The 17,629-nt window shown below is 43.5% G+C and overlaps 1 protein-coding gene across 2 annotated transcripts in view; it reads left to right on the top strand.

Annotated features, from left to right (window-relative positions):
• The window catches only part of LOC137379638 (cystine/glutamate transporter-like), an 81,522-nt gene extending 64,197 nt beyond the window's left edge, over positions 1-17,325 (top strand). The window contains exons 7-12 of one of the 2 annotated variants that reach the window (XM_068050751.1): positions 1,944-2,067; positions 5,007-5,110; positions 7,151-7,247; positions 11,328-11,477; positions 11,789-11,966; positions 16,818-17,325. In XM_068050751.1, coding sequence (XP_067906852.1) covers positions 1,944-2,067; positions 5,007-5,110; positions 7,151-7,247; positions 11,328-11,477; positions 11,789-11,966; positions 16,818-16,882 — 718 coding nt within the window. In that variant the 3' untranslated portion in view covers positions 16,883-17,325. The remainder of the gene's footprint in view (positions 1-1,943; positions 2,068-5,006; positions 5,111-7,150; positions 7,248-11,327; positions 11,478-11,788; positions 11,967-16,817) is intronic. The other variant, XM_068050752.1, reaches the window with a different exon arrangement.
• Positions 17,326-17,629: the final 304 nt, after the last annotated feature.

Below are 17,629 nucleotides of genomic sequence, written 5' to 3'. Positions count from 1 at the left end.
TATCTCTGTATCACGTACCATTTCCTAACAAAGAGTGATTGGCTGACCTAATCCAAAGCTTGGTACAATCACAAAATCACAAAATAATTATGGATGAGGAAGGCCATTCAACCCATCTTAATTCATCCATCCCAAATGACCCTTCAGTGACTCCCACTGCAACACCTAATTATTTGTTAAAATTATGTCAGGGCTTTTGCCTCCATCACTCTATCCGTGTGTCCATTCCACATGTTCATCACCTTTGTACTTAGTACTTCTGAACCCCCTCCTCCATCACCCTGCCCCCATGCCACCACTTTATCCTGATGTAATTGCTCTAACAAATATCCAATATTTTCAACCCTTCAGTCAATTTCTTGTCTGGATTCCTACAGTTTTAAAAATAAATAGCCTTTCATGTGGAACTTCATCAAATGCCTTCTTTAAGTCCAGGTATAACATATTGGAAGGCTTACCACAGTTCACTTGGGATGTCACATCTTCAAAGAAGTCAAGGAAGTTGGACGGCAGAACTTTCCTTTTTGAATCAATGTTAATAACTGTTTAGTAGGTTATTATTGTACTGATAATCTTCAATATTACATCTGATAATCGATTTCATTATTTGACTTGGAAGCGAAGGAAGATTAATGGGTTTGTAGTTGCCAGTGTTTCATTTGTTGCCTTTCTGAATATAGGCACTATGTTCATTTGCTTTCAATCTGCTGGTAACTCACCAATGTCCAATGAGTTCTCATGACCAGAGGATGGGAGGAACATTGAAATAGATGTAGGCCATTTAGCTCCTCGAGTCTGTCCCACCATTTAATGAGATCATGGCCGATCTGCGACCTAAGTTCATCGGCTGGAATTTCCTGGCCCCGTGGAAAGAGGTCTGGGGGTGGAGGGGAGCCAGGAAAACAGGAGGAGCCACCTAAGGACGGCGCCCTGATGCATTCTTGCCACTAGGAAACTTTCCCATGGTTGGGCTGGTAATAGAATCATCTGCCTGTTCCATGGAACCAGGCAGCCAATTAGGATGGTTAAGGCCTCCCTGTGGCAGGCCGGGGGAGCCATTTGAGCCAGAGGTTCCATGCCCCAATGAAGGGGCGGGGTGAAAGAAAGGCCGCAATCGTGGTCATGTCTGATCCTGCAGGGGGATTTCCCCTCCATCCTGATGCCCTTCCCAGCTTCAGTGGAGGCCTTCTGTCTTGGCCAACAAGGGTACCTCCATGTTAAGGCACCCTTATGGTCCCTGACCTGCCCACCTCTCCTATTGGGGTTTCCAAGGCCCGAGAGCTGTCGGCCCTCTGATTGGACCTGCAGCATTGGGAGCCCACCCACAATCCTTAATAGCATGGTGTGCACGGAGGCGGCCAATTAGGAGGCCACTTCCAAGAAAATTGTGCTGCCAGTCTTACTGCGACAAGTGCAGGCTCAGGGCTCCCATTTGATCCCAACGTCAGGGTCCTGAAGCCCACTAGAAAATCTAACCCCATATACCTGCCTTTACTCCATAACTCTTAATAACTTTGGCTAACAAAAATCTAACAATCTTTGTTTTAAAATTAACTATTGACCTAGCATCAATGCTGTTTGTGGAAGAGATTTTCAAACTTCTACCACCCTTTGCGTGATAAAATGTTTCCTAATTTCACTCCTGAAAGGTCTGGCTCTAATTTTTGACTGGGTCCTCAGTTCTTAATTCCTGAACTAGCAGAAATAGGGAGAGAGCAGCATGGAGCAGGTCATCTCCCTCATGCTAACTGCTATCTCATGCTAAGTACTTAATCTCGATATCTATGGAATTGTGTATATACTTCCTCTCACCATGTGGCATTGACCTCCAATGCACCAAGTATAAACATCATCAAACTGACATTTATCACTGAAAGTTTGAAATGAATTTTCAGCAAAGTTAATTGTATCAAACTGTTTCTGGTTATGATTGTGTTTTGTAGGAATATTGTTCTGGCAATTATCTCCTCTCTGATCATTGTTACTATACTCTACCTGCTGGCAAATGTGGCTTACTACACAGTATTGACAGCAGATGAAGTGTTAGCGTCTGATGCAGTAGCTGTGGTAGGTAACCAAGAACACTCACTATAATCTATTTTTATCCTATATTCATTTCCTCCTGTTCAATTTTTATTGTGAACTTTGAACCCAGCTTATTTTGGTATGTAATTACCAGGGAAAGAAAGAAGCATCCTCATGTTAAATAGATGTATGAACACAAAAGAACATTCTGTTTCCACCCCTACCCCCACCGCCCAGGGCCTCTTTGTTAGAAGTCTGCCAAGAAAAAGTTATCAGATTAAAATGGGCCCTCCTCTTCTGAGGTGACCTGGAACACAAGGTTGGCCCACTCCTACCACTTGGTGGCCTGACAGGCCTGGTTTCATCCAGTGTACCAGCTGCCAATGTGCTGTTAGGCCTCAAAGACCAGGGACACAGAAACATCTGACATAGGGAGTCCTAACCCTGACCAGCCCCCTCCTGCATCATTTTTTTTTATTCGTTCATGGGACGTGGGCGTCACTGGCTCGGCCAGCATTTATTGCCCATCCCTAATTGCCCTGAGTGGCCATTTCAGAGGACATTTTAAGAGTCAACCACATTGCTGTGGATCTGGAGCCACATATGGCCAGACCAGATAAGGACGGCAGATTTCCTTCCCTAAAGGACATTAGTAAACCAGACGGGTTTTTACAACAATCGACAATGGTTTCATGGTCACACTAGACTTTAGCTTTTTAATTCCAGATTTATTAATTGAATTCAAATTTCACCATCTGCTGTGGTGGGATTCGAACCCATGTCCCCAGAGCATTAGCCTGGGCCTCTGGGCTACCAGTCCAGTGTCATTACCACTACGCCACCGCCTCCCTCAGGCGCACCTTAAGATGGATGTAGGCTCTCCGAACACCACCAGATAGAAATTCTGGAGCAAGGTTAGGACCTGGCATTTCTAGGTAATTTTATTTGCAGCTCTTTCACTGTACTTCCACCAGAGTTACAGTGGGAGTGCAGCAGAATGGCTATGAATTTTCAGCTCCCATTTCTCTGAAAAGGCAAATATTGTGACAAAGAGCATTAAAACATAAAAAGGACGTAAAATGAAAATGAAATGGTGTACCATTATTCGTTAAGGATTCAATAACAGCTGTGAGGAGGGGTGATATGCTAAATGAATCATCAAATGAAGCCATATGGATTGAGCTCAGAAATAAAAAAGGGGAAGCTACACTACTAGGAGTGTACTATAGACACCCAAATAGTGAGAGGGAGATAGAAGAACAAATTTGTAGGCAAATATCTGAGTGCAAAAACTATAGAGCAATAATAGATGGGGATTTCAACTACCCTAATATCAACAGGGATACAAACCGTGTGAAGGGCACAGAGGACACACAATTCTTGAACTGCATTCAAGAGAACTTTTTTAGCCAACAGGGGAAAGTGGCAAGTTGGATCCAAAATTGGCTCAGTGACAGGAAACAAAGGGTAGTGGTCGACGGATGTTTTTGCGAATGGAAAGCAGGTTCGGGTGGGGTTGCACAGGGCTCAGTGTTGGGTCTCTTGCTGTTTGTGGTATATATTAATAATTTGGACTTAAATGTGGGAGGCATGATTGGGAAATTTGCAGATGACACAAAAATTGGCTGTGTAGTTAATAGTGAAGAGGATAGCTGTAGACTCCAGAATGATATCAATGGTTTGGTTGAGTGGGTGGAAAAGTGGCAAATGGAATTCAATCCAGAGAAGTATGAGGTAATGCATTTGGGGAGGGCAAATAAAGCAAGGGAATACACAATAAATGGGAGGATATTGAGAGGGGTAGAAGAAGTGAGAGACCTTGGAGTGCATATCCACAGGTCCCTGAAGGTGGCAGGACAGATAGATAGAGTGGTTAAAAAGGCATATGGAATGCTTTCCTTTATTGGCCAAGGTATAGAATTCAAAAGCAGGGATGTAATGCTGGAACTGTATAAAACGCTAGTTAGGCCACAGCTGGAGTTTTGCGTACAGTTCTGGTCACCACATTACAGGAAGGATATAATTGCTCTGGAGAGGGTACAGAGGAGATTTACAAGAATGTTGCCAGAGCTTGAAAGTTGCAGCTATGAGGAAAGATTGGTAGACTAGGGTTGTTTTCCTTAGAACAGAGGAGGCTGTGGGGTGACTTAATTGAGGTGAACAAAATTATGAGGGGCCTGGATAGAGTAGACAGGAAGGACCTGTTTCCCCTAGCGGAGAGGTCAATTACCGGGGGCACAGATTTAAGGTGATTGGTAGAAGGATTAGAGGGGACATGAGGAACAACGTTTTCACCCAGAGGGTGGAGAGTGTCTGGAATTCACTGCCCGGATTGGTGGTGGAGGCAGAAACACTCAACTCTTTTAAAAGGTACCTGGACACGCACCTGAAGTGCTATAACCTGCAAGGCTACGGACCAGGTGCTGGAAGGTGGGATTAGATTGGGTGGCTAGTTTTTTACAGCCGGCACAGACAGCTGAATAGCCTCTTTCTGTGCCATAATTTTTCTATGATTTTATGAAAAGGCATTGAGCTGAACAGTAACTTGAGGCAAAAGTTTCCTCCACAGCCTCATCTCAACAAATTGCTGTTAACTCCTCTGTCCTTATATCCCCTCCCATATCCTTTAGTCCTTTGTACCTAACCTTTTGTACAACCTGCCCTCTCCTTGACCCACTATTAATGGCAGAATATTAAGCTGTCTCTTTTGGAACTCCCTTCCTAAACACCACAACATTCTACATTAATGCAAATTGTTGTTTGAAAAAAGCTGGATGAGCCAGATGAGAATGTTCCTGTTATCGCACTTTAAAATTCATGAAGAGAAGGTTCTGCAAGATACTTGTACTGACCTGCTACCTCAAAGCAGGTCATTCATTCATGCCTATACTGCCTGTGGATCATTAGTCAACATTTCAGTGAAATTGTATGGAGGGAAAACTCTGTTTACAAATAATGATTTTGAGCTTTTTTTTCTTTAGACCTTTGGAGATCGGACCCTGAAAAGCTTCTCCACAGTGATTCAAATTCTTGTTGCGCTGTCATGCCTTGGGGCAATAACCGGAGGGCTATTTTCTGTTACCAGGTAGTATTTGGGTTGTCTGTGGAGCTTAGTGATGACTCTGACATAATAAAGTGTTTCCTTTACACTGAAAGTTGAGGACAAAACCCTGCACTGGTTGCTGAATTGTACTAACTGTTGTATTGCCTTTAAAAGTGATGTCCCTTTAAGATCTTAGTATGTTAATGAGTTAAGTACCAGTAGGTAGTCATGTGACTCAGAGCCAGAGTCACTCTGCAACTGTAACACCTTGAGGAAGGTTCTGTATATAGTTTACTCTGTACTGTACATAATAGCTCAGCTGTTAATAAACCTGCTTGAGATCTTCAACCAACTGGACTCTACACATCTCATTTATGCTGCATCAGACAACATAAAGAACTCATTACACTAATGTCCAGAGTTTCACCATTTCTCAGCTTGCTGGTTAGTTTAAGGGGGAAATTCTTCTCCTTTCGACCATCAAAAACTGATAAATGCTTCCAGCAGCAAATAATGTGTAAAGAAACAATTATACGACACTCTTAAATTAATATATGAAGTGGTTTCATGTGCACATTAACACGAGAAGCAGAATAACTCCAGATCTGACTCTCAAATGCACAAAATCCAAGCAACCTGAGACCATTTCCAAGAACACTTTGGTGCCTGCAGTATCATTTCAGCCCAGTGCAAAGCTGCATTTTGAAAGTCCCTGCATAATCAATTGGATCTTCTGGAAACTAGGTAAAGAATATTTTCACAGGAGAATGTATACTTCCACCTGTGCTCTCCTAACATTAAAGATTAGGTACTGAGGAGAGAGGAGCTCTGACAATGCATCAAAGCATGCTTGCAAAAAGCCCTTCTCTGTCAGCCAGCCCAAGGTCAGTCTGCAACAACTATGCATCAAATGAAGCATATTGCAGCCAAACATCAGTGGAAATAGTAACAAGTAATTTAGCACCTGAAAAAGGCCAATTTGAGTCAGTCTGTTACCAAATAACTTTGGCTACTCTTTGATATTATTGGATAATTATTAATTGAAATTGAACTACAAATTCTAAATTCTGTAACAGAATTGTTTCTCATATTTAAAGTTTACCAAGTTGAGCAGGGAAGAGATCCATCCTTACATTTGATTGTAGCACACATGCCTGTTCCTGCAGTTCCCCAATTTCCTCTGCATTGAGAAGTGTCGATTGCTTTAGCCTTTTATCAATGACAGCAAAGTCACAATGTGGTGTATGGAACATATGTACAAATAGTTCTTCATTGTTCAACGTGCCCAGACATGGAACAGATGTGTTTTCTGTGAGCAATGCAACAGATCTAGGAGCAAGTTGTAAAATGGATTTGTGACACAAAGGGGAATTAATTGCTGGAAAGGGAGTCTCCAGCTGAGCACCCTGAAGGAAGCTGCCTGTTGCTGGGGGTGAGAGTTGATTGACAGCTCTTTGTCTAGGAAGAGGCACATGTTTCTGCCAGTTCTTCAGTTCTTTTGACCCCCTCAAGATGAAGGTTAGAGACTCAGTGTTGGTGCACTAAACCTCACATAAAGAGATGATACAGTTACCAGTGTGGGTTTAGTATTGTTAAGAGAGTTAGGAAAACGTTGGTTGGGTCTTTTGTTATTTTTGTAATGGTAGAACATTGAAATTCTGTAATCAAATTAAAGCTGCTGCATTGGGTTGATTCTACTGATGTAACTTAATGATTCGTAGTTTACAGCTTAATTTGCCATCTGATAAATATTTAATCTTCCACTATCCATATATGAGGAGAATACAAGAGGGCTTCTGTCAATTCAGTGAGCTCATTACAGTAACAACAATTCCTGGACAGTGCTACTTTACTGCACTGCAAGTGAACAACTTCACACTCCAGTTGTAGGGAGCAAGGGTTCTCACTGGAGCAGTTGATTACACTGAGCACAAAAAAAATCTGAGCTCAGTGTTAAAAAAGCAACTATCTCTTTTACCCAATGAGTGCTGTACAGATCAGGAACTGACCCTGAGATACATGGGCTGCAGACAAAGTGTACAACATCCTTGATAATACTTGCTATTTTCTGTCTTGCAAAAGGGTATTCTTTGTGGCTTCAAGAGAAAATCAATGGCCAACTCTCTTCTCCATGATCCACATACGACGCCACACTCCACTTCCAGCTGTAGTTTTAATGGTGAGTACAGATCACAGGTGACTTCCATACTTCCCTGGCTATACTGACCACGGTCTAATATATGTGTCAAACAAAATATTCTATAACAAGTACAATTCTGTTTACCAGTTCCATCGTGTTTGGTACTATAGATCAGATAACTGGAATGATCTTTGAGCATTCTTGACTGCTTTCCGTAGTCCGACAACTGTCTTTTGCTCTTGCTCAACAGTATACCTTGTAAACTGAATATCAGACATCACATGGAAAATTCACATCTGCTCTGTTGCCAACATGGCCTCAAATCTGGGTTTTCTAATACATGCAAAATAGTTGGGGTTTCCTCAACAACTCTTAATTGTAAGAAGTTTATGTATGTTCAACGTTGGTTACTGATTTTGTATCAAGGAAGAGTTTCCCAACCCTTCATGTACACTTCAGGACTCCATCCGCTAGAATCTAGAGAGAGGGGGGGACAGACAGAGAGGGGTGGGGGAAACAGAGAGAGAGGGGAAACAGAGAAGGGGGAAACAAAGACAGAGAGGGGAAACAAAGAGAGAGAGGAGGACAGAGAGAGAGAGGGGGAAACAAAGAGGGAGGGGACAGAGAGAGGGGGGAACAGAGAGAGGGGAAAAAGAGAGCGAGGGAAACAAAGACAGAAGGGGAACAGAGAGAGAAGGGGAACAGAAAGAGAGAGGGAGAATCAAAGGGAGAGAGGGGGACAGAGAGAGAGGGGCAAACAAAGAGAGAGGGGACAGAGAGAGAGGGGGGACAGAGAGAGAGGGGGAACAGAGAGAGGGGGGACAGAGAGAGGACGACATAGAAAGGGGGAACAACACAGAGAGGGGGGAACACAAGGAGAGAGACAGAGACAGAGAGAGAGAGATAAAGATCACTCCTGACAGATGGATATCTATCCAGAATACTCTGCATCGCTACATCAAGTGTGCGGGCAGAGATTGACTACTTATACAAGCAAAAACAAGAATGTCACTAAATCAGTTTTCAATATAGTGACGAGAAAGTAAGTCAATAAATTAGTCTTCTCATTTAAAGCTTCTTCACAAAAATGCACATTTTTTTGTTGTTTTTATTGGTAAGATAAATGTTTAATGCCTTTATCTTTCGAAATTTGCTGACTAGCCAAGCAAAAATCGTAATGCGGCCCTCCACCTGAAAAGGTGGGACAACCCTGCTCTAGATCCATAGATTGCAGTTAAAGTATTTATTGTATTCCCTCCAGTATTTGTAACCTATCCTTTCCTCACCTTCCACCAGTCCTTTTGAGGATTTTCATTGGTGATCTGCATTGCTTACTCAAAAACATTAGACCAATGCACACGGGCAAATGGATCCAGCTTTAAGGGCAACCAAGCAATCTACAGCCCTGCTCCTCCAGACCTATTCTTCCATAGTAAGTTATTCACTGTGTACTGGGAGTGCTATGCTAATATTTAAGTGAGCTGACATTGAATTATAGCACAAGGGCAGCTCAGTTCAGTGTAAACACACACAAAACCTAAAGAATTGTCGTCCTGTAAGCATTGCACCAGGATCATATTATCCACCCTGATATGTAGACAACATGTGGACAATGCAATGCATTTTGATGATACAATGGGCTGAATTTTTCCGCTAGCATGCTTAACATCAGGATGAATTCCGGGTTGGGAACCCGTAAGAATGAGTGGCGGGACATTGGGCACTTCTCAATTGTCCACCTCCAGGACCACTGCCCAATTAGGGACGGTGTAGGACAATCAGAGCGGCCAAAGGGAAGGGCAGCCCCACTTAAAATGGTGTGCACTGCTCAGATGAATGCAAATGGAGAGGGCATCTCAAGAAGGAGGCGCGCTACTATTGCTGGAACATATCCTGACACCCAGAACTATCAGATGGATCAGTCTTCAGGGGAAATGACTCTACCTGATAGCATTGGCCTGCAGATATGCTGAATTAAATCTATTTGCTCATTTAAAGATAACCCTGCATATTCATTTCATGGCGCTCAGTCCTCTCGACTCCTGTGAGGAAATGGGTTGTAGACACAGTGCAGGTCCCTTGCCCTTCTGGCAAACTACCATTGCCCTGGGAAAATGCCAGTTAATTGCTGTTGTAATGGCCTTAATTGGCTTCCCGCTGCTGCTGGGTGGGTTGCCTTCTGGGCACACAGCATGCCCCTGAGAAAAGTGGTCGGAGACAGGAAAACATCGGCGAGCTGGCCCGACGCACTTTTTAAAAATTTTCCCAGCTCCACTTTCTCCAACCCCATCTCCAAGTGGCTGGGAAAACACCCCCTAATGAGCCCTCTTTAGGATCAGTGGCTCGTTTCGAACTCGTCTCTGGCAGTAGCATTGATTTTCCAATGATGCCATTGAGTGCAATGAGTTTCATAACAATGTTATGTAATTTTTATTGAGCCAAGCCATTCCCTGACTGCAATTTTTAAAGGCAAAAAAATTTCCCATATGGCAATGGCACGAAATACTATGGCAAGGTCATTTTTACATAGAAATTGTAGTTTCTTTACTGGGAAAGTAATAGTCTGCTCCGTCTAAGCAATTAAAGCTCACTCATTGCTGCAGTGTTTAACACCTTGTGCTATCACATTAATCATCTCCAGAGATAAAAACATATAGCCAACTATTACCCTGATATACCTCCCTCCTAATAATCGATTATTCTTCCAGTACCTCCCTCTTAGGCATCCATTCAATTGCATCGAATCAAGGGTGTGCACTATCCTGCAGATTCATTCACTGCCAGTATTTAATGCCTATTCCTAAATGCCCTTGAGAATTGTTCATGAACCATTGCAGTCTGTGTGGTGAAGGTATTCCCATAGTGCTGTTAGGTAGGGAGTTCCAGGATTTTGACTCAGCGAATATGCAGGAAAGGTGATATAGTTCCAAGTCAGGATGGTGTGTGACTTGGAGGGGAAGTTGTAGGTAGTGGTTTTCCCATGCACAGGCTGCCCTTATACTTCAAGGCAGTAGAGTTCGTGGGGTAGGGAGATGCTGTCGAAGAAGCTTTGGCGAGTTGCTATAGTGCATCCTGTAGATGGTACACACTGCAGACAAAGTGGTGAATTGGGTGCCAATCAAGCAGGTTGCTTTTTCCTAGATGGTGTTGAGCTTCTTGAGTGTTATTGGAGATGCACTGATCCAGGCATACGGAAAGTATTCCATCACACTCCTGACTTGTGCCATGTAGAAGGTGGACAGGGTTTGGGGAGTCAGAAGGTAAGTCAGTCACTGTAAAATACCTGCTCATGTCACCACAATGTTTACATGGCTGCTCCAATTATGTTTCTGGTCAAAGGTGACACCCACAATGTCATTGTTAGTGAATTCAGTGATGGTAATGCCGTTGAATGTTATGGAGAGATGGTTAGACTCTGTCTTGTAGGAGACGGTCATTGTCTGGAATTTGTGTGAATGTTACTTGCTACTCATAAGTCTAAGCCTGAATGTTGTCCAGGTTTCACTGCATGCATGGACAGATTGCTGAGGAGTCACGAATGGAACTGAATACTGTGCAATCATCAGCGAACATCCCCAATTCTGACCTTATGATGGATGGAAGGTCATTGATGAGGCAGCTGAAGATGGTTGGGCCTAGGATACTGCCCTGAGGAACTCGTGTAGCGTTGTTCTGGGCTGAGATGATTGGCCTGGAACAACCACAACCATCTTCCTTTGTTCTAGGTATGACTCTAACCATTCAAGAGTTTGCCTTCTGACTCCCATTGACTTCAATTTTCCTTGATGCCATACTCAGTCAAATGCTACCTTGATGTCACGGGCAGTCACTCTTACCTCAGCTCTGGAATTCGGCTCTTTTGTCCATGTTTGGACCAAGGTTGTAATGAAGGCTGGAGCCAATTGGCCCTGGCGGAACCCAAACTGAGCATCGATGAGCAGATTTTTGGTGAGTAAATGCTGCTTGATAGCACTGTCGACAACATCTCCCAGCACTCTGCTGATGGTGAGTAGGCTAATGAAATGGTAATTGGCCAGATTAGATTTGTCCTGCTTTTTGTAATCAAGTATTTAGTGCATTTCCTCCAGTATTAGTAAACTATTTCTGTATCTTCCTCAGTATCCAATGGTCATTTTGATGATTTTCATTGGTGATCTGTATGGTTTGCTGAATTTAAACAGCTTTCCCCGCTGGTTGTTTATGGGGCTTGTAACCTTTGGACTCATCCGACACCGTTACAAACAGCCAGGTCTACATCGTCCATTCAAGGTACAGTATAATAAGTTATTCATTAAGCAGAAGACAGCTCTGAAACACCACTAATAAAAACCCAAAACTGCAACAACTGCCAGTACAGGTGTGCCTGTGTCATGCTGAGCACATCATCAATCTTTCCGATCTCACAAGATCAAGGCTTATATTATTTTTTTTAAAACAGAATGTGTTTTATAACACAGCATGTACATTTTATTACATATTAATAAATTATCAAACAATGTTTTGTTATGAAGCAGTTAAATAATACTGCTGTTAAAAGTAACTGGCAAGTAAGCTGATAAAGAACATTCTTATCTCCTTAGGTTCCTATCATCATTCCTGGAATCTTTACAGTAACATGCCTGTTCATTGTAGTCACATCTCTTTACTCTGACCCGATCAATACTGGGATTGGCTGTGCCTTAACCCTATCTGGTGTACCTGTCTATTACCTTGTGGTACGCCGGTCTCAAGGACCAGCCTTTTGCAGAAAAGCAGCTTGTAAGTACAGATGTAAAGTCATACCTGTAATTTCATACCTCTAGGCTTGACTATTCTAATGCACTCCTGGCTGCCCTCCCACATTCCACCCTCTGAAAACATGAGGTCATCCAAATCTCTGTTGGCCTTGTTCTAACTCACACTAAATTCCATTCACCCATCACCCCTGTGCTCACTGACCTACAGTGGCTCCTGGTTAAGCAATGCCTTGATTTTAAAATTATATTCTTTGTTTTCAAATCCCTCCATGGCCTCGCCCCTCCCTATCTCTTTAATCTCCTCCAGTCCCACAACCCTCCCAGATTTCTGCACGCCTCTAATTCTGGCCTCTTGGGCATCCCCGATTTTAATCACTGCACCATTGATGGCCATGCTTTCAGTTGCCTAGGCCGTAAGCTCTGCAATTCTCTCCCTACACCTCTCTGCCTCTCTATCTCACTTTCTTCCTTTAAGACACTCATTAAAACCTACCTCTTTGACCAAACTTTTAGACGTCTTCCCGAATAGCTCCTTTGGTGGCTCGGTGTCATATTTTGTTTAATAAAGCTCCTGTGAAGTGCCTTGCAGTGATATTACATTAAAGGTGCTATATAAATACACGTTGTTGTTGCTCCTGCTGCTGTGTATTAGGACTGAAATAAAGGATTCAAAAGACCTGATGAATAATGGGAAATGAAAGTACTTCATGAACGTTAGTGCAAATATTGTGAGGTAGGAATTGAAGTATCTGGCACAGGATGTCCAATTAACAATGTTCCCAAATTTCCAGTGATTAACGTTAATTAACAGATCATCAAAAGCATGCAAATTAGGCATGCTGACCTCTGTAGCTGACTCTCCAGTGCAGGTTCTCATCAGGCAAGACTCCACACTGGGAGCAGTGCCTCATTAAACATACCCTTCCTCATAAGAACTTGCAACATCCCTCAATTGTAAAAGTTTCGGAGAGTCTCCTGACAATGCAGAACCTGCACAGAGCGATCGCCGACATCATCTGTGCATCCGAACATTTGCCGACTGGCCAATATGAGTCCACACATGCGCACAGTGATGTCACCAGGTAATAACATCAGACGTAATGATGTCCAAGTGTTGCTTCACTCCTCAATAGCTGTGATCGCCACCTCCATTCCCTCAAATAGTACCTCACTCCCTCCCGTGATCATCACCTCCATCCCCTCCAACAGCACCGCACTCCCTCCTGCGATCACTACCTCCATCCCCTCCAACAGTACCTCACTCCCTCCTGCGATCACTACCTCCATCCCCTCCAACAGTACCTCACTCCCTCCCGCGATCACTACCTCCATCCCCTCCAACAGTACCTCAGTGCCTCCCGCGGTCGCCACCTCCATTCCCTCAAACAGTACCTCACTCCCTCCCGCGATCGCTACCTCCATCCCCTCCAACAGCACCTCACTCTCTCCTGCAATCGCTACCTCCATCCCTTCCAACAGTACCTCACTCCCTCCCACGATCGCTACCTCCATCCCCTCCAACAGTACCTTACTCCCTCCCGCAATCGCTACCTCCATCCCTCCAACAGTACCTCACTCCCTCCCGTGATCATAACCTCCATCCCCTCCAACAGCACTTCACTCCCTCCCGCGATCGCTACCTCCATCCCCTCCAATAGCACCTCACTCCCTCCCGCGATCGCTACCTCCATCCCCTCCAACAGCACCTCACTCCCTCCCGCGATCGCTACCCCCATCTCCTCCAACAGCACCTCACTCCCTTCCGCGATCGCTACCTCCATCCCCTCCAACAGTACCTCACTCCCTCCTGTGATCATAACCTCCATCCCCTCCAACAGCACTTCACTCCCTCCCGTGATCACTACCTCCATCCCCTCCGACAGCACCTCACTCCCTCCCACGATCGCTACCTCCATCTCCTCCAACAGTACCTCGCTCCCTCCCTTGATCATCACCTCCAACAATACCTCACTCCCTCCTGCGATCGCTACCTCCATCCCCTCCAACAGAACCTTGCTCCCTCCCGCGATCGCTACCTCCATCCCCTCCAACAGTACCTCACTCCCTCCCATGATCATAACCTCCATCCCCTCCAACAGCACCTCACTCCCTCCCGCAATCGCTACCTCCATCCCTTCCAACAGTACCTCACTCCCTCCCGCGATCGCTACCTCCATCCCCTCCAACAGTACCTCACTCCCTCCCGCAATCGCTACCTCCATCCCAGCAACAGTACCTCACTCCCTCCCTTGATCAATGCCTCCATCCCCTCCAGCAGTACCCGCTTCCTCCTGTGCCCACCTGCTCACCACTCTATCCCACTGCTCCCGACTGCTCGCCGCTAACTCCCAGCATCGCTGCTTCCCCCCCTCGCCTCTCGCTCCATCCCCGCCAACCTCCGGGCAGTGAGGCGGGTAGTAAGCTGCAGAGGGAATGGCGAGCCAACGAGCATGGTAGAGAACAACAGGATGGAGTGGTGAGCAGTCGGGAGCAGCGGGATGGAGTGGCAAGCAGTCAGGAGACCTTTTCTCTGACTTCACAATCAGAGCACTTGCGGAAGTCAACTAGGCTTACTTAAAACATTGAATTATTCAATTTCCTAGTTAATTCATCAAGCCCTTTTAGAATTTCAATTGGGCACACTGTCCTACCAATTCAGGGTGGGACTTTTCATAGCAAATAACAAGAAATGAAAATCTCAAGAATACAGAAACATGTCTCCTTTTTTGGCCTTCTTGTCTCGAGAGACAATTGGTAAGCACCTGGAGGTGATCAGTGGTTTGTGAAGCATTGCCTGGAGTGGCTATAAAGGCCAATTCTAGAGTGACAGACTCTTCCACAGGCGCTGCAGATAAAATTGATTGTCAGGGCTGTTACACAGTTGGCTGTCTTCTTGCGCTTCTTTCTTTTTTCCTGCCAATATAAAAACATATAGAAACATAGAAAATAGGAGCAGGAGTAGGCCATTCGGCCCTTCGAGCCTGCTCCGCCATTCATTATGATCATGGCTCCAACTCGATACTTTGTTCCCGCTTTCGCCCCATATCCTTTGATCCCTTTAAACTCAAGAGCTATATCTAACTCCTTCTTGAAAACATACAATGTTTTGGCCTCAACTGCTTTCTGTGGTAGCGAATTCCACAGGTTCACCAATCTCTGGGTGAAGAAATTTCTCCTCATCTCAGTCCTGAATGGCTTACCCCGTATCCTCAGACTATGACCCCTGGTTCTGGACTCCCCCACCATCGGGAACATCCTTCCTGCATCTACACTGTCAAGTCCTGTTAGAATCTTATAGGTTTCTATGAGATCCCCCCTCACTCTTCTGAACGCCAGTGAATATAATCCTAACCGACTCAATCTCTCTTCATATGTCAGTCCCGCCATCCCAGGAATCAGTCTGGTAAACCTTCGTTGCACTCCCTCTATAGCAAGAACATCCTTCTTCAGATAAGGAGACCAAAACTGCACACAGTATTCCAGGTGTGGCCTCACCAAGGCCCTGTGTAATTGCAGCAAGACATCCCTGCTCCTGTACTCAAATCTTCTCGCTATGAAGGCCAACATACCATTTGCCTTTTTTACCGCCTATTGGACCTGCATGCCTACTTTCAGCGACCGGTGTATGAGAACACCCAGGTCTCGCTGCATATTCCCCTCTCTCAGTTTATAGCCATTCAGATAATAATCTGCCTTCCTGTTTTTGCTACCAAATTGGATAACCTCACATTTATCCACATTATACTGCATCGGCCATGCATTTGCCCACTCACTCAACTTGTCCAAATCACCCTGAAGTCTCTCTGCATCCTCCTCACAACTCACTTATAGTTAAATTAGTTCCTCTTTTCTTTATCAAATATCTCTGCAACAGCACTCATGTTACAAAAAATTCTCCTTAATTAAACATGTTTAAATTCAAGAATTTTACTTGGAACCTTTCTACAAATAACCCCTTTACTACCAATATATCATCACCCCTGTTATGTTCTGTCTTCTGGATATCACCACCTGGGTTGGACTCCGTCTCATTCCAGCTAAAGATCACTGTCACTTTTTGCATTCTTTTCAAAATGACAAGAGAGAGAACAGAGGAGAAAAAAAAGAAAGATTGACTTCATTTGTTACATCAGGTCCAGGTTAAAAATTCAATACAATGAATTGCAAAAAAATGTAGAAATAATGACTACATGTCATTGAATAAAATGCCCTCAAGTAAACCCTTGTGGTCACCCACCTACACAAGGATCTTGATGATCCTAATGTCATTCACAGATGGTAGTAACAAAACAATGTGACACAGTTTATGACACAGTCTATATTTTCTGACCACCTTTTAAAATAAATAGATTAATACCAGCATCAAAATCACACCAATCAAAAATAATCTCCTTTATCTTGTTCAGGATTTATTCAATTTGTTCTTGCATTTACGAAGTACAAAGTGCCTTGACAATGTTTAAGTGCAAGAATTTAAAGTATGCTCTGCCTTAGCCTTGACATTTGTTCAGTGCATAAAATTCATCTGATGTTTTATAAATCTCATTTATTCTGGTGCTAGCCCAAAATGATCAAATTTATTGAATTCAGTTTCATAATGTGTTACTGTGGGATTCAAACACAACTGGAGGACTGTTAGTTCAGTGCCAGGACCGCAAGGCTAACATACATCTGCAATCTATAATGCTATTGTTTAAAGAAGTAATTGGGCCCATTAATAGTCCTTTTGATAATTAAATACTTGAAAAGAATCATCATTAATTTCCACATCCTTCTGTTTATTTGGTGAGATTATTTTAAATATGTTTTAATGCCTTCCACTTGTATTTGTGCTCCAACATTAGTTACAGAGTGTTTCTGCTTGCTGTTCCAGATCTTTTCACTATCAAACTGCAGATTTTAATGGAGGTGGTGCAACAGGAGATTGTGACCTACTGAGAATCTGACAGAGAGCACTCGAATCCTTCTGCAAACTCATCGTGGAATCATTGCAGGGGGTCATCCACAGAGCACAAATCCTGAGTAATAAATATGTTCAGTATGTGAGAAATGCTCTCTCACTAACTCTGTTATGTAAAACAGTTACATAAGCAATTTTGCTGTTAACCTCACTAGTTCAATCCTTTCCTGACTAATTCTCTAAATTATATAATATGAAGGCAGGTGCTGGATAAATTAGGCTTAGTTGCTAAGAATGAAAACTTTATTAACACATTACAACAAATTTGAGAGACAGGATTAAAGAACGAAAAATATGCAATGTTAAAAAGAGGGTGAGATATGGTGGCTTATCATGTTGCTTAGAATTGTTGTGAAGTGCAGTGACTGTTGATATGTATGCAAACTGATAAATTGGTTAATAAAATTTGTTGGCCCAAAAATTTAGGCTCTAATTTACAAGTCTATAAATCTGGGAAGCCAGCTTCTAAAGTGCCTTATTTTGTTTGAAATAGACATTGCTGAAAATGTTTTAAACTTGATGTGTATTGCAGATATCATCAAATGAAAAACTAACTACATCCACTGAGATTTGTTATCACAAACTGACAAACATCACCAAAATAGTCAATAAAGCTCCAGGTTCATACAAGTGGACTGGAATATTGATTTTTCACATTTACTAAAATAGATAATGAAGAAACCATAGTATATTATGAAAGTATTTTCCTGGTGTCTTTGAGTCAG

The sequence above is a fragment of the Heterodontus francisci genome, chromosome 18, assembly GCF_036365525.1.
Source record: "Heterodontus francisci isolate sHetFra1 chromosome 18, sHetFra1.hap1, whole genome shotgun sequence".
Lineage (NCBI taxonomy): Eukaryota > Metazoa > Chordata > Chondrichthyes > Heterodontiformes > Heterodontidae > Heterodontus > Heterodontus francisci.
The sequence above is the reverse complement of the archived record's forward strand: the minus strand, read 5'-3'. Positions and strand labels throughout refer to the sequence as shown.